This window comes from Perissodus microlepis, chromosome 9 (genome assembly GCF_051167445.1).
Source record: "Perissodus microlepis isolate ML-2025 ecotype Zambia chromosome 9, ASM5116744v1, whole genome shotgun sequence".
In the NCBI taxonomy this organism is placed as follows: Eukaryota; Metazoa; Chordata; class Actinopteri; order Cichliformes; family Cichlidae; genus Perissodus; species Perissodus microlepis.
In genome coordinates, this window is record NC_140469.1 from 23,387,624 (window position 1) to 23,409,176 (window position 21,553).

General features: G+C 41.7%; 1 protein-coding gene across 2 annotated transcripts in view; it reads left to right on the top strand.

The window, feature by feature from the left end:
* Positions 1 to 21,553, top strand: part of arhgap21a (Rho GTPase activating protein 21a) — a 103,574-nt gene that overhangs the window by 7,497 nt on the left and 74,524 nt on the right. Inside the window, exon 1 of one of the 2 annotated variants that reach the window (XM_084939722.1) lies at positions 2,991 to 3,841. The exons of the other annotated variant lie outside the window; for it this stretch is intronic. Coding sequence (XP_084795848.1) covers positions 3,758 to 3,841 — 84 coding nt within the window. The 5' untranslated portion in view covers positions 2,991 to 3,757. Of the gene's footprint in view, positions 1 to 2,990; positions 3,842 to 21,553 lie in introns of those variants that run through there. 2 annotated transcript variants of the gene reach the window in all.

A 21,553-nucleotide genomic window follows, 5' to 3' on the forward strand; every position in this document is an offset into this window, starting at 1 on the left:
AGTTTTCAAATATCACTCACATACACAAATTAATGACACATAGCGCAATGGTTTTTTGGGGGGGAGGTGGGTTTAGTTTCTTGACTAAAGGCACTTCCACCTACTTTCCTCTTAGCGGATCACCCGCTCCACTTCCTTGGGATTTCTTTACCTGCATTTTCTGTTTAGCAGTTATAAAAATTAGCTATCTGGATGGATTTGGACTGAATAAAAATGCTAATTTTGATGTGTATTAACTCTTCTCTACTGATGTTAATAACCCACCTCATCCATCTGCTGCCTCAATAAGCCTTGTGTCCTTTTGTGACTTTCATGGCGTTCTCTTCCTGATGGCCTCATCTATTTTCCGTCAGTGAACTGAGGTAACGTGGACATCCGTGGAACACACATGCGCTGTGTGTTGTTTTGAACGCGAGGTCGTGTGGCACTGCCTGCGTGAGAGCGCCACGAGATCCATAACTCACAATTGATTGGATTATATTGGCTTCATCGTCGGGGGAGGGCACATGCTTTTGCTCTTTACTGGACTATTCCTGGCGTGTGACGGAGGGAGTTTTGGAGCCACATGGTGCTGCATGATGTCACAGCGGTTTACTGTCTAGATGTTATTTAGACAGTTGTGTGTCAGTAATTCATCATTTTATGCTTTAAATTATTCCAGCATGAGATAATTTGGACTAACGTGATGTCTTTAATTTCCAGAAATCTAAAACAAATTCTGCTATTATAAGGAAAACTGAACTGATGCAAAGTCCTCTCTCACAAACGGCTTTCAGAATATTTTTCAGAAACATTTTGATGCCTTTTAAGAGGTAATTTCACTTTTTTGAAACATCGCCAAGGAATGACACACTTTATTAGAATTGCCTGGCCTAGATTTAGATATTGTGGGAACAGTGAGTCCTTGTTGAAGATATTGGTGGAAGATTTGCTTGTATTAATCCCCCTGACTTCTTAAGCATTTTGTTGTGTTTTGTTTTAAATGTAAGATGTCAAAACATCGGCTTTGACGCGCTTAATCTCGCCAGGAAGTCTGCAGACAGCTGGACGGTTTGACTGACATCATGTTTTGACTTATTCTATGTGATATTTTGGCTTGTCTTGCTGAGCATCTTGACAGAAGCCCCCTCCACCCATTTGGTTATTTTTTTAAGCTAATCAGACATATTTGGTGCCGACATAAGCTAGCTGTAAGTTTAAAGAAGCAATTTCACAGTAAAATCAAATATGCATGTTTTAATTCCAGTCTGCAGGCTTCACACCAAACATGTACATTTACATCTTGTCACTCCCATGAATGTCAGCCTCTCCTCACAGCTATATGCCATCGACTGCCTATAAAAGATAGAGATAGCCACTGTGACTTCATCCTTATTTACATATTAGCTTTTTGTTCTGAAAGTGACCATATTTGGATGAGAGGGTGAGGTACTAAGTTAACTACTAGAGTCACTGCAACTGGTTAAAAATGTACATTTATAAATAGTACGGGTGCAGTGTATAGACACAGATATAGGTCATTAATGGTAAGTAACAGACTAAGAAATTCACGGGAACTGAAGCAAAATTTTTTGGATGAATGTTACGACTCAATAAGCTGTAATGTTTGTCACATAATTACAATAAAATTCTCTAAAAGGCACAGACTGTGCAAACACAGTGTACTGAGACCTAGGACACTGTGTTTGCACACACTGGCCACACTTTATAAATGCTTAAAGCTAGGCTTAAAATCCACATGGATTATTATAAGTAAATTTACATGTTGCATAGTTGTTAGTTGTTATCCATATAGATCTAAACAGTTTTTCGTACTAGGCTATAATAAGCATGCTTTGGTGTAACGTTGAGCATTTTAACATGTGAGACCATAGTGACTGAAGCAAGCCTCAAGTGGCCAGGTGAGGAACTGCAGTTTCAGGTACTTACTGTGTCTGCACTGTGGTACAGGTTGATTTTGTAGTTTGATAGAATGAAAATAGTTCCTATATGAAATTGCTCACCACAAACTCCCACAGTGAACACCCCTTTAATTAAGTTTAGTGGACATCTCTATAGATGATATCCCTGAAAAAGGGAAACTCATATCAGAGCAATCTAGGTGGGTAAATAGCACTACAGCCCAGAGGAAAAAGCAGAGAAGAGCCAGTGAGTGTTCATCTTCCGAGCTGGTGAGCACTGAGTTTTGGGTAGCCATGTCTGGTCTCCGGTCGAGTGTGGGGACTTGGCTGACCTTTTGGGCCAGACTGTGTTTGTAGCCTCCTGACCTGACACAGTCTCATGTCTGCATGATTACTCAAGCTGTCTCACTCTTCTTTTAAAAATATGAAAGGAGTACTGCTGCTGCTGTTGGTGCCAGTTCACTGTTGTCCCCTTGTGTGTGCAGATGTCACTCAAAAGTTGAACATTTTCAGATGAGGGCACGATAATTTTATGGATTACATATTCTGAATTTTACACATGTTTAATTATAATTCCTGCTCAGGCTTTGCAATCTTTAGAAAAGGAAAAAAACAGAAGCTTTTATTAAAAATGTATGAATATTTTAAATCCCACCTCAGGCTGTTTTGTAGTTATGGTGTTTCTCATTTGAAGTGGATTTAATGCGTCTCCCTGATGAAGCAGGCTGCCACAGTCACAAGCATCTGGACGTCATAGAGCATCAAAGGAGTGGAAGAAACATAAGTAGTCCCAGGCAGCTGTTTACTGGCATCCAGTAGTTTGCAGATTCTGTCTTCTCACATATTAAAATGATTCACTGCATACTTTTTCTTTCTTTTAAAAGCTTGATTTCTTTGATATCCCACAGCAAGAGGAAGTCTTAAACTGGACGCTCATTTACTTAAGAGCGCAAGGTGGGACTTTGCTCTGTGATGGTGGGGGCTGCGGCACGGCTCCTGCCTTTTGTCAGGGAGTCTGAAGAGTTTTTTGCAGAGTAATGAAATAAATAACTCAGGCTGCACAGCGTCCCGCATTGCCGGCAAAGTGCAGCATCACTCAGGTTTTCAGATTGAGGCAGAGCGCCTGCATAGCGCCTCCCTACTATACCTTCTTGCAGGATATCTTGAGCCCCGTTTAGGTATTACAAGCATTTAATTGAGCTTCAGTATGAGACTGCAGAGGAAGATATGGATCAAGTCAAAGACAGAGACTTTTAAGGAGGCAGAGGAAGAGAGGAGGGTAGTCATTTGGTTGTCCTGCATTGTGGCCTGATGCATGTAGATTAAGAGTGATCCTGTGCCGCTCTCAATCTCAAGCTGCCTGTGCCTGGTACCACTGCAGAGACGAGCACCGGGAGGCACAGCCAGCCTGGAAGAGAGACAGAGAACATCAAAAAGAGCCTAGCAAAACGCAGAGGCGCATAGCAAGGAGAGGCGAATCCTTCTGCGTTGTCTTTTAGGCGTCGCCGCCGCCGGTCAGCATGCTGTTAACTCTTTTCTCCCACTCCTCTCTCTTTTTTCTTTCTTTTAAATGCTAAGATAATCCCCCGAGTTTCTGTGCAGCCTGAATCATTAACATATTGTTCATTAAGCGTGTCTGGGGCGATGGCCACAGCTGACAGGGTACCTGCTGGGCTTGCAGATGGGCACGTGGACGTACCCTTCTGCTGATGCTTCTCTCTCGCCTCCTCGCACTCGCCTCTCCGGGGTGGAGAAGAAGTAGCGACGGTGCCAGCAGGGTGCCGCTGGGCACAGCGGGGTATGGTACACACAGCTGAGGGGCAGGTGTCTGGGCGGCTCATGTTTCTTCAGTGATAATGGCTCATCTTAAAGTTCTCGACTGTATGATTAACAACAACTGGAGGTTGATCTGTGATCTGTACTGCGCCTGGAGCAATCAGGTCAGTCTTTTCTTTTCTTTTTTTTTGGTATTATAACAATATTTAGAGCCATCTTGCTGTAAGGCTGTTTTTAGCTATCAGACTAACATAGTTCCCTTACGCGAGTCATTCCTATTGCAGCAATCATGCAGCAGCATTACTTTGACCTGCAGATATCAGTCACCTCTCCTTACTCTTCTTTACGAACTCGCCTTCCTCCCTGGCCCCTGTTTCTCTCTGGAGTTCTCCAGCAAAGGCATCCCTGACATTTCGGGTATTAATAGCCAGCATTCATTCAGAAGTGCAGTGTGGAATTAGAGACTGTGGAGTGCTTGGCATGCTGACCTCTGAGTGTCCCCGTTCTTGCAGACAGAGTGCCTCGTGTAGCCTCAGGTGGCTCGACGCTAAACTTGATTTTATAAAATCAGTCTTACGAAGTGATTTAATAAGAAGTATTCTCTGTCCAGCACAACTTACTGGAAGGACTGTGGAGGAGAAACTAGATTGAATACGATAAGAGCGATAAGAGAAATACTGACCCAGTTGGGAGCAGTGGTACATTTTTTGCATCAATTAGTGTTTGGCTAGCTATGATGATGGTTGTTTTCTTGCATTGGTTTGCATTTTTTTAAATTAAATTTTTGTTGATTCTATAAATTCAGGTGGAAAGATAATGCTGCACATATTTTAAAGCAAAGGTGTTGGGATAATGTGAATATCACTGTTATATAGCTATTGGGGAAAGCAAAATAACCTTAAAATTATAGAAAAAGACTGAAAAAATGCTGAACAACTTTTTTTTGATACGTGTTTTTTTTTTAAATTTAGCTTGAAGCAGCAAATGAAACAGGCATTTTCCAAATTTATGGCAACGTTATCATGCAGACTGAGCTTACAAGCTATCTGAGAGCACATGCCAGGTGTTTAGCTGCGTCTGTGTGCTGCCAGCTCTATCGGCAGTTACCGTTGGGCGGTGGCCGGCTTCAACATATCGCCCAACATCGATTCGGGCTCATTTGTAAATGCAAAAAATACTCTTGATTGGTGTTCAGAAGTGAAGAATAAACTTATCGGGTTAGCTTAGGATCAAAGCCTGGCTGCTGAAATCTAGAGGAAGTTGTACTTTTACTCTTTAATGGGGGTGGGATGTCTAGTAAAGGGTGAAGTCGTCCTATGTTGAGAGAATGATGTAAGCGCCAGGACATCCAAGTATATGAATATGGATGTCTCGTCCATACAATGCTGTTTTCTGTGTTATCTAGTTTGGATCCATCTGTCTTTACATGCAGAGAAGTCAACTTGGCACCATAACAAACCCTTCATATCTCTGACATGCCTCTTAGGCTTTTTCACTGGATACCCACACAGACAGCTCATTGTTTCATGCATTTTTCCCCTCTCCCTTTTTTCATTTTGCCATGGAATGCCTGATGTGAGGACTAAAGAAGTCTTGCCGTGTTGAGCAATGTGGCAGCTCTGCTCTCTGGCTTGCCCCTTCCCCTAATTTAATTTTAGCTGCGCTGAAAATTGTTTGCGTCCCAAGCCGAACTGATAGGCCTCTGTTTCCAGAGAGCCGCTGCTGTCCAGGGCGCTGAAAACAGCCTTTGTGTGCCAGTAGCACAGCACCGAGGCTCCATAAAATATTTACAGGCTCACACCTGGTGTGAAACTACGAGAGAGAGGCCAGGGAATCAACAACACTGCCACCAATAACTGTGAGGCCCCGGCGCTATTAATATTCAAGTTAAACAAATAATCAAAGACTATCTCAAAGTTATTATTTGGTTGGGGGATTACTTTATTCTAAACAGGTTTGAATTAAACACTTATACATCAGATAACACTTGAAATTAATGTCGTGTTGTTTAAACATTGTGTTTTATCAGCCGCATGTCTAAATAAAGAAGTGAAAGAAAGTTTTTCAGGCACCAGATGGGGTTAAGTTAAAGCTGTTAGATCTACTCATAATTTTGGAAACTCCTTCAACCTCCCCTCTATACTGCATTGGAGCGACATCTGTAACCCTCTGAAACCAACAGTTGACCAGCTGTGTGACAGTGAGAGTAGCTGGTAATATAGCCTACTTTTGGTTCTTTTTGTTTCCATATATTACTTATTACTGGAGTGTTATGTATATGAAAACCTCCTGAGAGGCCATTACTTGGACCTTTGTACAAGTGCTGTAACCTTTGTGAAGGACATTTAGAAATAGAATTTCTCCAGCAGAACTATGGTTGTTTGCTGTTTTTATTCCACGAATGCCAATTTTTTTCACCAAACAATGCACCTTAACTCCAACTAGGACTAGGCCAATTAATCACATTTTATTTTCATGTTACAATTGGCTTCCTGGGGTCCAACTATCATGGAAACAAGATTGATTACTCTCCTTCGTGAAGCCCGCCCTGTTGAGATTCACTTGAGCCAAGATGAAGGAAAGAGAGTCTTTGGTTATCAGAGCTGTTAGAAGATTATAAAGTTGTATCAGTGTTTTTGAAGATGAACATAATCACTGCTGCTGTAGACCTTCTGTGGCTCGCAAGATTCACAGTAAAAAACACATCCTGGTTTTGGCCAAACTCCCATTTGTATCCCGGGAGTGTCCCACTGTCCATCTGTCCACAGTTCACATGCATCGCTACTCCTCCTACAGTATTGGGAAGGATTTAGTCAAACTTGCATGCAAAGATCACCCGATGGGTCCTCATCCAGATTGGACTCTAGGTCAAGGTCATATATGTTGTTTTGAGATTATGTTTTTTTTATACTACTAGAAAAAATCTGATGCCCAACAAATATGTTTCATGCAGCACTGTAATAAAATCGTTTCCAGATTTTTTAAGCAGGGTTTAATTTTTCAGTCATCTTCGCATGCATAATTATACCCCAAAGGCCAATTAGGCAACAGAAAGAAACCCTTCATTATAATTTTCTTTTGTTCTGAGCAGCCTCACCTCCAATAGTTAAATCAAAGATTTACTGTAGCTTGTGTTATGCTAATAGTGGCTAACAGACTGGTAGATTATTAGCATCATGCAGATGTGTTGATGTTGATAAAAAAACAAAACAAAAAAAACTTCATCAAACAGCATAGTGTTATTTTTTTTAGGTTTTTTCAGTTTCACTGTTTTAAAAACTCGTTATGAGTAAAAACTGTTACTCTTGTCTTTAGGTTTAAGTCTCTTTTAATATGCATACAAACTAAAGCAACTACCAGTCGTAGGTAGCATCAGTTCCACCTTGGCTGGTTGGATGTTTCACCTCACTTTGGTCTGAGGAGTACTTCTGACATGGCACTAGGGGGTTAAACATGAGAGTGTATGTGTCATGGGGGCACACTGTCACGACCTTACGCTGTCAAAAGACCTCAAAGAGCAACTAGAATTAATAATTCATCGATGAGGAAAGCAATTATACAGGGCCTTGCTTGCATCGGGGGTGGGGGGACCCTGGGGACTCTAATTGGCCCACCTGCTCTCTTTTCTCTAAGGGGTTGGTGAGGTGGCTGGATGTAAGGGCGCTGTGTATATCCGCACTGTCTTTGTTTGGATGCCTCTGGCTCTGAGCTGTACACGTGGGGGGATGGCTTTTCTTGTTGGTGTGTTGGAAGCCATCTCTGACATCCCCATATTGATGGACCACACCCAAAACCAGAGGAAGGGCTTCCCAAGCGCTCCATGAAGCTGTATTAGTATTTTTATTGGTATTTTAGTAGTATTAGTAAAATGATTTTCCTAAACAGCAGATCCTTGTGTATATTAATAATAAGTTAAATGCGATGGTTTATTTCAAGGTGTTGGGTATGTTAATGCACTTTGACTACTTCTTGGGGCTGAGGTTTTAATTAATTAATGGCAGCAGGAAGCTGCAGATTAGTTAATAGCTCTAAACATAATTAAACTGGCATACACTTGAGTAGAAAACCTTTTTTTTGGCTTCGTGTGGTCTTGCAGTAAACCCCTTTTCAGCGTCTGATGTGTGTCGGCCCACTGTCGGCTGGTCTTTCTCTCTGTCCGTCTGTCCCTTTCTCTCCTTTCTCCTTCCATCTCCATTTCTCCTTTGTGGAGAGGAATTCCAGGCTGTTGGCCCGCACAATTGCCTGTCCATTAGCATATGAAAGCAGCCGAGGGGCAGTGAGATGAGGCGGGAAAAAGGGAGGGAAGGGGAGTCATAAAACTTTCAAATCAGTTCCGAGCAGACTTCAGAACTTTAATCAGCCCCATGCTAACACATGTGCCTCTGTGGCATGCATTTTCCTCGGGGAAATCTTTATGTTTGTTAATGAAGAAGCGCATAGTTGTCTGCTCATTTGGTTTGATGCTTGAGGTTTTACTCTTGAATTATGTTGAACTATTATGCTTGACAATTTGAGCATGTCAGTAAAAAAAAAAAGAGAGAGAAACTTGTTTATCTGTTCAACTACGTTTTTTCAGCCTGAAATGTCCGAACACTCATGATGACATAGTCTGATCATGTGCTTGTCTCAGGCATAAAATCAGTCATTCATAAGGATTTGATTCCTTGAACTTAGATCATAAGGTGGAGGATACATCTAATCACTTGTTTTCTGAGACTTTCTAGCATTCTGTCATCAACACTAGAAGAAGAAAATAATGTGAAAATATTGACATTTTCAGTATTTGATGATTTTTATATAATTTCTGTTTTTTGGAAGTGATACAGATTTGATTGACAGAGAATCCATAAATCACTGGTGTGTGTCGGTCACCCTCTCCATGAAACCCTTGTTCCTCAGTGGCTCATTTAGCTAAGAATAATGAATAACTTGAGAATTTTTTTTCCTCTGAGTAAGTAATTTAAAGAATTAAAACCTCCATCATGGGGTATCTAGGGTTTCCAGCACCTGGGCTGCATTCAGTGTCAAGAAAAAAAAAAGGAAAACATTTAATTAAATTAAACAGCACTTAAGTTATGCAAACAAGGCGCTACTGGGAGCAAATCCCCTTTACTTCTAGGTTAATATCTGTGGGTTTATATATATATATATATATATATATATATATATATATACACGTCGCTGCCGATTGGGTAACACTTCTGACACTCCCACGAAAGAAGAAAAAAACAAATCCTCAAATCCTGCTGCACAGCATTGCAACACATTTGAAGGAAACATGTTGTTCAACCAAAGGTTTTTGGTTTGAATGTGCCCTTCTGTGGTGGACTGACTGTACTTGGTATTCATAATAACACTAAAAGAGAGGATGGGAGGGTTGTTGACATTACTGCTACACATAATTTTGTAAGAGTGGATTTTCATACTCATCCCCAGCAGAGAACATTTTTCATGGCTCTAACTGACTTAATGTTTATGAAAGGAGCTAGAAAAGGAAAAGATTCATACCTGGTAGTAGGCTGTAGCAGCACTCAGGCAGAACTGTACACCAGAAAAATGCTTTGTTTTTGTCTTACTAAACTGATATAAATGTCAATTCAATTAATTTCAATTTTATTTTTTTATAGCACAATATCACAGCAACAGTCACCTCAAGGCGCTTTATACTGTAAGTTAAAGATCCTACAAAAGTAGAGAGAAAACCCCAACAATCAGATGACCACCTATGAGCAAGTACTTGGAGACAGTGAGAAGGAAAAACTCCCTTTTATAGGAAGAAACATCCAGCATATCCCGGCTCATGGAGGGGCAATCATCTTGTGGATGGAAGATAGGATAAAAGACACTGTGGAAGACAACATCGTGTATTAAAGTGATGTGTTTAGCCTAGTGCAGTCCACATGCCACCATAGGAGTCTCTGCTGGGGTTTCAATAGTCCGCTGAGCTCAGTGAGCTGTGAAAGATATTGACTTGAAGTGGTAAAACATGTTGCTTTTTCTGTGTGATAAAGGTGAGCAAGCTGAAACTGACAGTTTTGTGCTTTGAAAAGGTTAGGGCTAAAAGGGTAATATTTCAAACTATTACTTAAATAAATAATTAATCAACAGTAAGTGCTGCTCAACAAGTGGTAGTGGACATTTCCAGTAAAAAAAAATGATTTTCACTGAAAACTATTCAGCTATTCTTCGAAGATTACCTCCAACCCCAAACTGCTCACTTATAGTATTGGACCACATTGGGCGTACTGAGGCATGAAACCATTAAGCAATGCCTCCCACTGAGACAGGTTAATGTTTACATACTAGAAATATAAGCCACTTTTGGCTGTTTCCTTATTCACAAGGGGTTGCCATAGCAGGTAGCTCTGGGTGTGTGATTTAGCAGAGGATGCCCTTCCTGAAACAACCCCAAAGGGATATGTGTCGTGTCTCCTCCCAGAGCTGAAGCGAGGATCTTTTGCTTGTTAGGCAAATGTGTAAACCACTATACTATGGAGCCACTTGGTTAATGTTTACATGCAAAGGGCACTGCTTGTAACAAAACCCTGTGTGTGAAAATAGTTTATCTATGGGTGCATGGACCTTGGAGATGACACTAGAAGCATTTTAACAGGGTTTTGTTGCTGGAGGTACACAATTGTGCTCATTTGAGCACAAAACACAGCTAAACAGCCTAGCAACATCAAATCATTCCTAAAGTAACAGAATATCATGAATCGACTTATACTTTTTTTGTACTCGCACAAAATTAGGTCACGTCTGATACCAAGAAAGGAAACATTTGCATCCTTTGGTGTTACTCCTGCTGCATCAAACTGCCGCAAATTTGGTTTTGAGTCCTCAGCAGCTGTAGTGAAAAGCGGCGTGAACAGAATGCTGATTCACCCCTTACTGCCACAATAACCCCCTCACTCACTCCCCCTCCGCACGCAACCACACAGACGCATAATCCTGCCGACATATGTACTTAGTGCTGCCGTAAAAACAAACAGGGATGCTGTTTCTACGGGTCTCTGTGGAGCTGAAAAAAATCAGCAAAACCAGCAAACGCCTCATCCTTGAAAGCGTAGACCCCTTTCTTCTTTTGAGTTTAATCAAGAGCAACAGTCTCCTAGAGGCAGAGTGCAGGATGCAAATAGGACGTGTCTGGATGCTGCTAAGACTCCTTGGCTTGGGTGAAAAACCTGCTTGGACAAGATGCAGCTCTCTTTGGTGCAATGCAGACAGGGCTGGGAGGAGCGTCGCCAGTGGGTGGAGCTGTGTGAGCATGCATGTATGTGCGATCGTGTGGTTGTGAGAAGGTGTTGTTTTGTTTACACACTGCACACTGGCCTTTTTGCCCGCCCCTCAGGATCTGTTGAGGTGATGTTGTTAATATCACCCATATGATGGAGAAGAAATGCTGATTATACAGATTTTTATTTGTGTGGGTTTGTTTTCTGTAAATGCACACTGTATATTTAAACTCAGGCAGCCTGCTAAGAGCAGTTACGTCATACAAGACGGGCAGAGGAGGAGTGATAATCCATCTGACAGAGAATCTATAGATCACTGGTGTGTGTCGGTCACCCTCTCCATGAAACCCTTGTTCCTCAGTGGCTGATTTAGCTGAGATGGATAAATGAATAAGTTGAGATGATTGTTTTCCCCTCTCAGTATGTAATTTAAAGCATCAAAACCTCCACCATGTCCTCCTTCTCTCCTCTTCCATAAAATGGTGAGCCCAGCATATTTTTGTGTTTTCCTCACACAACCCTGAGGCATCGCAGTAAACGAAGCGCTAATTGGCTGCCGGTCCAAAGCCAGAGCACGTGATTGGCAGGCAGCACAAACAGTGCAGGCTTTACAGTGATAATGATGCCCTCTGTCCTCTATCACTCAGCCTGTGAGCACAGCTTTGTTCTCATGCTGATGAGATGATACTGCATTAGCATTCAGAGCACTTCCACACCTATGGTCCTTTGATAGCATGTCAGAGATTGGCTGATCCCTGATTTATTAATCAGCAGTGATGAATTGCAACCAAAACCAATTTGACAGTGTCATAGGGGAGGTCACAAGAGGAAGATGGGGCTAAATTTGCTATTTTTTGGCAGTCTGAAATCTATTTCACTGCCATTGTTTGTCTTCATCGCGCAAACGACATCCATCTGTTTCTCGCTCTGTGTTTTCTTTTCTTTTTTTTTTTTTTTAAAGAGGCCTGTGCATGCCAGAGAGGGTGGCTCACTGGTTGACTATGTGTTTACTGTGGTGATGGAGAATGCAGTGGACACTCCCGCTCTGTAATATGGGGCCCACAGATGATTGGAAAACCATCCGATGCGAGCAGACAAAAGGAATGGAAGTGCAAAGGGAAAGAGACACAAAATTAGAGATTGAGATCTAAAGTTGCTGTCAGGAGCAGCGAGAAGGGGCAACAATATAGGACCAGAGATGGAGTGAAAGAGATGAGAAGCACGAGGCTTTATCGTTTCCAGCTGGGCCCGGGTGTGGCCATCATGGCCCGGAGACCTGCTGCGTTTACTTCTGCTCCTTCACAGTCCCTGATCCATCTGCCAAATGGCTTCTCTGTGTGTTGTTTTGTTGCTGCAGATGATCCTGCATGTGTTTGACCTAATAGTGATTTAATTCCGCTGTTGTGTGACATTATTTCTCATTGAAATTGTTCAATTTTAGGGATTTACGTGCAGATTGTAAACGTGCAGCAGCAGTGTTTGGCTGCAGTCGGTGCCGGTTCCTTGACAGAGTGAAATGCACGGAAACCCAGGAACTCCAGATATGTGTCTGCAGCCTGTAAATCAAACTAGATGCTGCTGCGACATGTTTTATTATTTGTTCAGGGTCAGCTGAGGTAAAAACTGACAAGGCTGCAACTTAGTCAGCACTTCCTGTCCTGTCAGGTTACTGTGTATTCTCAGTGTCATCACTGTTGTCTTGTTTTTCATGACAGGTTGAAAGACTATTATATGTACATGAATACTGTACATTGTATACGAGGTAGTGTTTTCCCACCCATACAGTTTACTTAGCCAGGCCTTTGAGGTATATTAATGGCTGCCTAAATAGATTTTGCAAGTCACTTTGTTGTGATTTGGCCCTATATAAATAAAATTGAATCGAAATTGAATTGAATTGAAAAAAATGTAAGCATCTCAGTGTCTTGTTCACAAGTGAAGGGAGACTGACAAGTGGATTGGTGCAGTGTAGGTTGTGTGCCTGTTTGTTGTGGTGGGGAGAGAGCTGAGTGCAAAAGGCAAACTGTTAATTTACTGATTAATCTGAGTTGCTATCCTCACCTGTGGCTACGAGCTCTGGTAGTCACTAGAAGGATGAGTTTGTGGGTAGAAGATGCAGAAATAAGCTTTCTTTTACGCACAATGTAGGTCTCCCTCAGAGTTAGGTTGAAGAGACTCAGAATACAGCTGCTACTCCCCGACATCAACATGAGCCAGTTTAGGTGGTTCAGGCATCTGATCAGGATGCGTCCTGGAAAACCCTGGACATGAGTGAGGCATTATATATCTCTGTTGGCTTGGGAATGCCTCTATGTCTCCTCTGAGGAGGTGGAGGCGGCCATGGAGAGGGAAACCTGGGCTTTTCTGCTTAGACTGCTCCCCCCTGTAACCTGGACCAGGTAAGTGGTAGAAAATGGATAGATGGGTAAATTTTAGCATTTTAAATAAATTTTCCATTTGGTCCAAAAGAGTGACCCACATTTCAGTTGCTGCTAAATGCTAACCAGGTAGCACCTGCTAGCAGCCTGACCTGGTTGCTGTTTTACTGGGTTCCTTGATGTTGGTAGTAACAGTCATTTTCTTAGAGTATCTTGATCCTGGTTGCATGAACTCCTACTCCAGTGTCATGGAGTGCAGCTGGTGAGGGCGATCCTCAGTTTGCTCTGGAGTCTCTTTAACCATAGCATGCAAAAAATCAAATAGGATTTTGCATTTCACATCACATTTTTCTTTTCCTTTTTTGTTGTTTATGTTATACATTAAGCAGACCCCTCTTGTTTACGCTGGCATGCTTTTGCTTCTCACTCAGCAGCCAGACCCTGAACTTCAACAGGTAACAAACTGATGAACAATCAGGTTGCAGCCTCCATTTCCACCTATTCAAGTCGAATCATTGTGGCGATTGCTTTAAAGTCTTTCTGTGCTGGTTTTCATTTTTGCTTTTTGCTGTTGTCTTTGGGTTCTTACCAAAGTACCAGGACAAAGATCATATGCATGTCCTCATTAGCATAGGGATTTATGTTGATTTGTGGAACTGTAGCCTAGATGTTTATATTGTTAAATGGTAATTGTGAGACGATGCTTTTTGTGTCATTCTATGGAGAAACGTGAAAGTAACATAACTTTTGCATTACTTTTAAGAAAATCGTTCTGTGTAATGTGCATAATACATTATTTAATGTAATGACCACAACACTGATCACAACAAACAGGGAAAATAATTCCAACTTGCCCAAACCATTATTTTTTAATGGTTTATTATTATTATTAGTAGTAGTATTATTTTTTTACCACAGAGGCAGCTGATTAATTAAACATTTTCCAATTTTATTTATATAGCATGAAATCACAATACCAGTTTCCTCTAGGTGCTTTATATTGGAAGGTAAAGACCGTACAATAATATAAAGAAAAGAGAGAAAACCGCAACAATCATATGACCCCCTATGATAAAGCGCTTTGGCAACAGTGGGAAGGAAAAACTCCCTTTTAACAGGAAGAATAGCTCTGTTTTATGTTGTTATGATATATGCTTTATTCAGTATTTAATATTTAATTTAAAAATGCATGATTGGGCTTCATCCTGCTACCATAAATGAAATTTTAATCTATGTGAAACACTGATGAGGAATGTTTTCATTAGAGTGAAACATGCTTTGGTTTTCTGTGTTCCAGTTTCCAGAAAAGTAAAGAAACACCTGCAGCTTCATTGTTTCATTATTCACCGATAATTGTGTACAGATAGGATGGAAAAAAATCCAAACAGTTACGGGAAGAAAACAGGCAGCCAAATGGATGGTAAAAAAAACCCCATTAGCGAAAAACATGGCTTGAATTGACTTATATTAGGCAAACTAAATTAGAAAGCATGGATTCAATTAAATATCATAATGGCAGACTTAAAACAGTTGCTTTTGTGATCACTTTGATGGATGGCCTGTGACAGAGGGCTGTGGGGTGGTCAGTTTTGGTGCTCTGTGCAGGATTCAGTTTTAGTGAGATAATGAAAGTGTCGCTGACAAGTCGTACAGCCACAGCGGTTATGAAAACACCGCTTTTAAACCAAAGTATTCGTCTCTCACCGCACAATCCTCCTCTGGCAGCCTTTTGGTGCAGATCTCGGTCGTGTGGTTTTTCCTCCTCTCTCATCGCTTCATTATTCAATTAAGCCGTAAAACACATGTTAAGCTTGACATTAACCGCATGGAGGAGCCCCTATTGGGACGAGAGCAGTAAAGCTCAACCCTGGGCTGTTATATCATGCTCTAGCGGCTGCCATGAGACTCTCGGCCTGGTTTCCATTTCGACTAGGGTGATGCTGCTCAACGGGTGCTGCTAGTAAATGGTCGTGGCTTGAAGGGTGTAGAAAGCCAGGTTGGCAGGTCTGGGGTGGATGAGGAGCAGATGGTTAGGTAGAAAAAGTGAAGGCAGAGGCAGGAAAAACACTTCAGTCTATGTGGAAGGAGACTTTTAGTTTCTGTTGATGGAGGTCAATGGGCATAATCCTAAACACTGGATGTGCAGGAGCCATTATGTGTAGGCTAACAGGGTCAAGGAACAGTAAGGCACAGAGCTGTGATTCTGGTGCAGAGATGCTCCCATTCAGCCAGCCCATCAGTCCCAGAGGGGCATCCATCCATCAGCTGAGCTCAGGGCCCCTTCGTCTCAGATTTGATTGATTGCTGTTGACTGGCACTAATGGACGCAAGGCTGCTCACAGATGTGTGATTCAAATGCTCTAATGGATGCATAGACACACAGAGAGCACATTGAATATCCCATACACATTTTTATGAATTTACACACCTCTTAGACACACTTATTCTGGGCCTTTTCTACAGTCTCCACATTCCACTGGCCGTATCTCACTGAAGGCCCCAACTGCTTTTAATCAGCCAGGTCACGAGGCACTCCAGATGGGCCTCAGCGTTGGGTGGGACCGCCGCGGACGTGGTGGAGAAGCAGGAGGAGGGGGGGTTTCAGCTCGTAATAGTCAACATACTTCAGCCCCCTCTCCTCTCTCCTCAACATCCCCTCCCGTCCTGTATTGCGTCACCCTCCTCAGAGACCTGTGTTGGACAGCACGCACTACACTGGCCCTACGGTCTTCAGCTCATGTATTTCTAAGGCTCACACTTTTCCAGCGGTTTAAAAGCAAACATTTTCCATCATCAGACTGCATGTTCCGAGTGTTTTGAAAGGAGCACTGTGTGCCTTTGGAGAACATCATCACAGGATTTGCTTTTATAGCCTCAGCAATGATGTAGGTGTACATTGAAATGCAGTTGCTGAGTTCGATGAGTGCAGAATATCTTGATTTTGAAGACAGAATATGTGCAGAATGTGGCTTGAGTCTCTTTAGTCCAGGAATCCGTGTAGAAATGTGGTCTTGTGGATGCTTCGCGTCCTTCTTTTGCTCAATATCAAATAAAGTTCTGTCTGTCTGTCTCTTTTTTTCTTTGCACAGTCGAGGAGCGTATCAGGTCACATTTCACTGCGTGTTATACCTGTATAACCATGCACGTGACAAATAAAGAATCTTGAGTCTTCAATTGAATGAATATCAAAGGAAGAAGTTGGCTAAGGAAATTTTGTGAAGCAAAGTGCAGATCAGTAGCCAAAAAGTGGCTGAATGGATGATTCTACTGGCAGGTGTAATATTCACTTTCCGCCTAGCAGACGAGCCATAACGACATACAGCAAGCACGCAAACACAGTGAGTAATTTTATCCATTCAGTTGGTTAACTACCACAAAAGCTGGTCTTTGTCAGCGTATCATTATGCGGTCCAGGGCTTTGATTCGCTCCGAGTTCAGTTGTGCTTTGGCACTGTTTATGACTGTTACCTGGATACTGTAGTACTAATCTCCCATTTCCTCTCTCCCTTGATGTTGAGGTGTCACGTTACGGGGACTGTTGTTGTCTCATTCTCAGCTCAGGCCTGTTGGGCTGATACTCGTGCAGGCCTATCGGGCTGAAGACGTGCACTCTGGCTGAAGGTCACAACACATCCGCGCTACAGGAAACGTCTGGGATGGTCACACACACAGGTTGTTCCTCAAAGCTCACCCCAAGCAGAGCAGTTCATAACCTCATACAGAGAATGTGGGTTCAATTTACAAAATGTGGTGTGACACTGAGCTTAGTAGCAGTGATTGTTACCCTTCACTTTATGTAATTTTTGCCAACTTAGCAACTTTGTCACTGATATTTCCCAATTTTCACACGCCTTCAGTGGTTTAAAATATGTCTGAGGGATTAGGATTAGTCTTTGTTGTGTTTTTTGAGGGACAGAGCATGCAATGTTTTTATTTTCCTGGCCTAAAATAGACTTTTTTATGTAGTCGGGTCACTACACAAATATGCGTGAATCGTCCATGTGTGATTAAAGCAGTCATTCAACATTTTATTTTAAGCTTGAGTAAATTAAAAGCCCACTTGTAAGAAATTTTACATTTTTGAGGAAAGCCCAAAGCTCTTTGGTGGACGTCAAAATCCTTTACATGCAGGAAGAAGACTTCTGACTTGTATGGTGATTGTTGTCTGACTCTTTGTTGCTCACCCCACTTGGTTAGGTGATGTTTTGATCATTAGCTATTGTCTGCAAACGAAGCTTTGGGAGTTAAAAGTGGTATTTTCCCGGCAAGTGACAAAGCCATGTGGCTATTGTATAATTAGAGCAGATGCAAACAGGGAAGTCCATTTACGCAGAAATGCAGAAAGTTAAAAAACCCCACTTCCAACCATGAACATAATTGTTTTCTTACCTTATTTAAACATAATAATTATGATGGTGCAAAAGAACATCTAACCTTATGTCATAAAGTAATGCAGTACTTGTTCACTCTCTGGCCCTTTGATTGGAGAATGGCTGCTTCAGCTTTTGCAGCCAGTTTATTGCAGTAAAGTCCTGAGGCAGCAACGCAGGGCTATAAAGTGTCTCCTGCCACTATTCCTGATGTGATTGGTGGAACATTCCTGTCAATGGGATTGACTGGGTGAGGTTTACTCTGTTTAGCAGCTGATCTTGGCTCTCCTAAATGGATTAGGAGTTGTTGTGCGTACAGAGTAGATGTTAGGTATTCTTTGACGGCTGATACTGTTACTTAAAGTTATCTGTGGCTGTATTGCTGCCAGTCTTGTCTCACTCCTACCTGCTCGATTGGTCCATGCCAATTTAGATGTCCAAGGTGCTAAATTAATGAGGTCTGCATTTAGCTGAATCCCTGCTGCTTTGCCTTTATTTGTCTTTGCACTTCTTCCTTGAGAGCTATTTAATTGTAGCTTTTTGCTTTTACAGCAATCCACTCTTAGTATCACTACGTGGCAGTTTCCTACTATAAACACGTTAAGGGTACCATTGCTACGTTTTGAACTACTTTCTCTTTTTTTTCCTCCAGAGATTAACCTTAGATTTTTTTCTTATGTCAGTTTAGATGGATTAAGCTTCCAGTAAGCTTTTTTGCATTTGCATTAATGTAAAAAATAACCTCCAGACAGGAGACTACCACAACAATGACCTGTTTAAGTTGTTGTTTAAGTATCAAAACACTGTAGGTTTGTGAAATAAACAAAGACTGTCTGAAGCTTTCCCACCTCGCTTGACTTGGTGCCTTTGTCTCTCGGCGTCTCCACTAAGACTAAGTGTCTTGTGTGCTGCTCTCCTATAACCCTTGACCTTTAGCCTTAACCTTGAAACTTTACACCATTTTACATGCCAGTGAAAGCTCAGTGTGTTTGTGTATGTCAGTGTTTTCGGCACTGTTTTCTCTTTAGTTTTAATATGTGTGAAAGCTGCACAAAAGTCCTCTCTGTCTCCTGTAGAAATCACCCGCCAGCAGATTAGAAACAGATTTAATACTTAATCACTTAACCACCATCACTGACTTCTTCTTGTACATACAAATACACCCATACGCACGCAGGCACACGCGCACACACACACACACACACACACACACACACACACACACACACACACACACACACACACACACACACACAGAGGCCCTCTCCCTCCTCCCATGGTGGTGGCACAAGCAAGTGGCAGTCAGAGTGGTTTGCTTGTGAAGCCATCTGGCCTTCAATCTGGACATGCAGTAGCACCAACAGCCCTTTCTCTTTCCCTTTTACAGTAGCACATAAGCTCACACATGTGCCTTATCCCAGTATAAACAATAGATGCTGCTGAGTCACAGTTTTTGACACCTTTTATTCATGTGGACATGCAATTGTTTGTATTGTTGGGCCCCTCTTTTATATTCTTGAGTTTTGTTTTCCTTCCACTAATTCTGCTAGCCTGCTAGCCCTTTTTTCCAGGAATGGTTTATGCTCATTTGTATATATTTGTACACATTATTTATGCATGGTATGTTTGGTTGAATATTTTATGGTTGCTGCAAACCGAGTTTTCTTTGAGGGGAGATAGTTAATAAGCACAAAGGAGACTCTCCCTGAACTGGTTGTAAATACTAAGGATGGTGACACAAGAAGAACGCAGCTGAAAAAATGATGCTCACAAATAAATTAACCAAAATGCCAGTTTTAAAATAACTAGGCACCAGTGTTCGCTATTATAAGCTTTAGTTGAAAGCTAAAAAATGCTGCAGAGTAACAAGCACTGATTTATTTTAATTCATGTTTAGATTGTATATTAATGCTTAGGTTGTGTGAACAGCCCCAAGTGGCGAGTAAGGAAATTTGTGACAGTGAGACAGAAAATTTAGATTTAAAGTTCTACGACTGTGCATGGCAGCTGGCACATATGTTAACAATTACTGTTGATCCACACTTTCTTCCTCAGTCGTTCTGGTTAGCAGTCACACTTCAGATCCTTTAGATAATCTGAGTATGAGCCAACAGATGAGGACTCTGAGCACAACTGTCAGAGCAGCCGGATGTTTTCCTCTAAAGTTTAGTAAAGTGAGTATAAAACTGACATCTCATTTTATGCCAAAAGAAAACTGTAACAAGCTTAACAGGCTACAAACCACAATTTGCTAAGAGAACATCCTGAAACCTTTTGTGATCCAGGCTTCTCTACGTGGCCATGTTGAAGGGATTTTACAAAGCTTCTTCAGGACCTTGAGTTGTTTGATCAGTGTGATATGTCCAAATTATTATAGAAAATGTGCAGCGTTGTTCCTTTATTTCATAAACGGCTACATTCATTATTTTAGCAGAGAAGGAGTCACGGTTAGAAGATAAGCCTTGTATCAAAGTGCAGGTAGAAATGAGATAACTTGCTTCAAAACTCTCGAAAATGTACCAAAAACAGACTTATTCAGTTCAGTTGAATAAGTTTAAATAATTCCAAATTCAATTAAAAGTAGTGCTGTCAGCATTAATCTCATTAAAATTATGTTAACGCCATAACCGCATTAACGTGGCAAATCTCTGTTAGCGAGTTAACGTGGATTGCCCCGTGCGTGGGGCTGCAACGAGCCAACCGCGCTAAAGCGTTGACGCCATGCAGCCCCACGCACGGGGCGATCCGTGTTAACACGCTAACGGAGATTTGCCACGTTAATGTGGTTATGGCGTTAACATAATTTTAATGAGATTAACGCTGACAGCACTAGTTAAAAGTAAAATTAGAATTGCATCGTGCTTGATATTCATTTTGCTGCCAAAACAAAATTAGTATCACATATGCTTAAATTTTAAATCCCCAACATAGTGGCATTAGACAGTTTATTTGAAATGTTAACATTGACTGAAATTGTAGGATGGTTGCCAAGTAGTCTGCATAACGTTATTAAAAAGGTAGTTGCATTAGCATAACCTTTTATTTGCAAACATTTTATCTTGTGCACGGATAGTACAAAACATTTTCATCTGGGTCAGTGTCTTTAACCTGCATTTCACATGGACGCCACCAGATGGCGATAGCTGTGGTTGCAAAAATTGTTCGGGGTCCTTTAGAAGTCTGCGGGAAAACGACTTTCTGTCTTTACCTCCTTAAACACTTTCTTGATAAACCCACTCACTCATTTTAGGTAAATTTGAATTAAAATAGTGATGGTGATTACAGAAGTTCTTTTCTTAAGGCAGGGGTGTCAAACGTACGGCCCGTGGGCCGGATCAGGCCCGCAAACAGGTTTAATCCGGCCCATGAGATGATTTTGTAAAGTATAAAAATGAGCTGCAATTTTTCAATAAAGAAACTGCTGTTCCAATTGTGTCCATTGGATGGCGCAATAGCAATTGTGAGCTACTTTGTTTTGCCCGCGAAATTTAAACCTGATGTGCTTTGGCACCCTCATTGCCCCAATATGTCTCTGTCAAAAAAGAGAAAAGTGGATGCAGAGTGCAGAGTGTTCCAAGAAAAATGGTCATCCTCCTATTTATTCACGGAAGTGAATGGGAAAGCTGTATGTTTGGTGTGTTCCCAGCATGTTGCAGTGCTGAAAGAATATAACCTCCGTCGCCACTATGAGAGTCTTCATGCCGACAAATATGACAACTTTCAAGGACAGCGGAGAAGAGAGAAGGTGAATGAACTGTTGGCGGGTCTGAAGAAACAGCAGTCTGTGTTTACTCACAGCAGAGACATCAGTGATGCTGCAGTAAAAGCTAGCTACCTCATTGCTAACGGAATTGCACTAGCTTCAAAACCATTTAGTGAGGGTGAATTTGTAA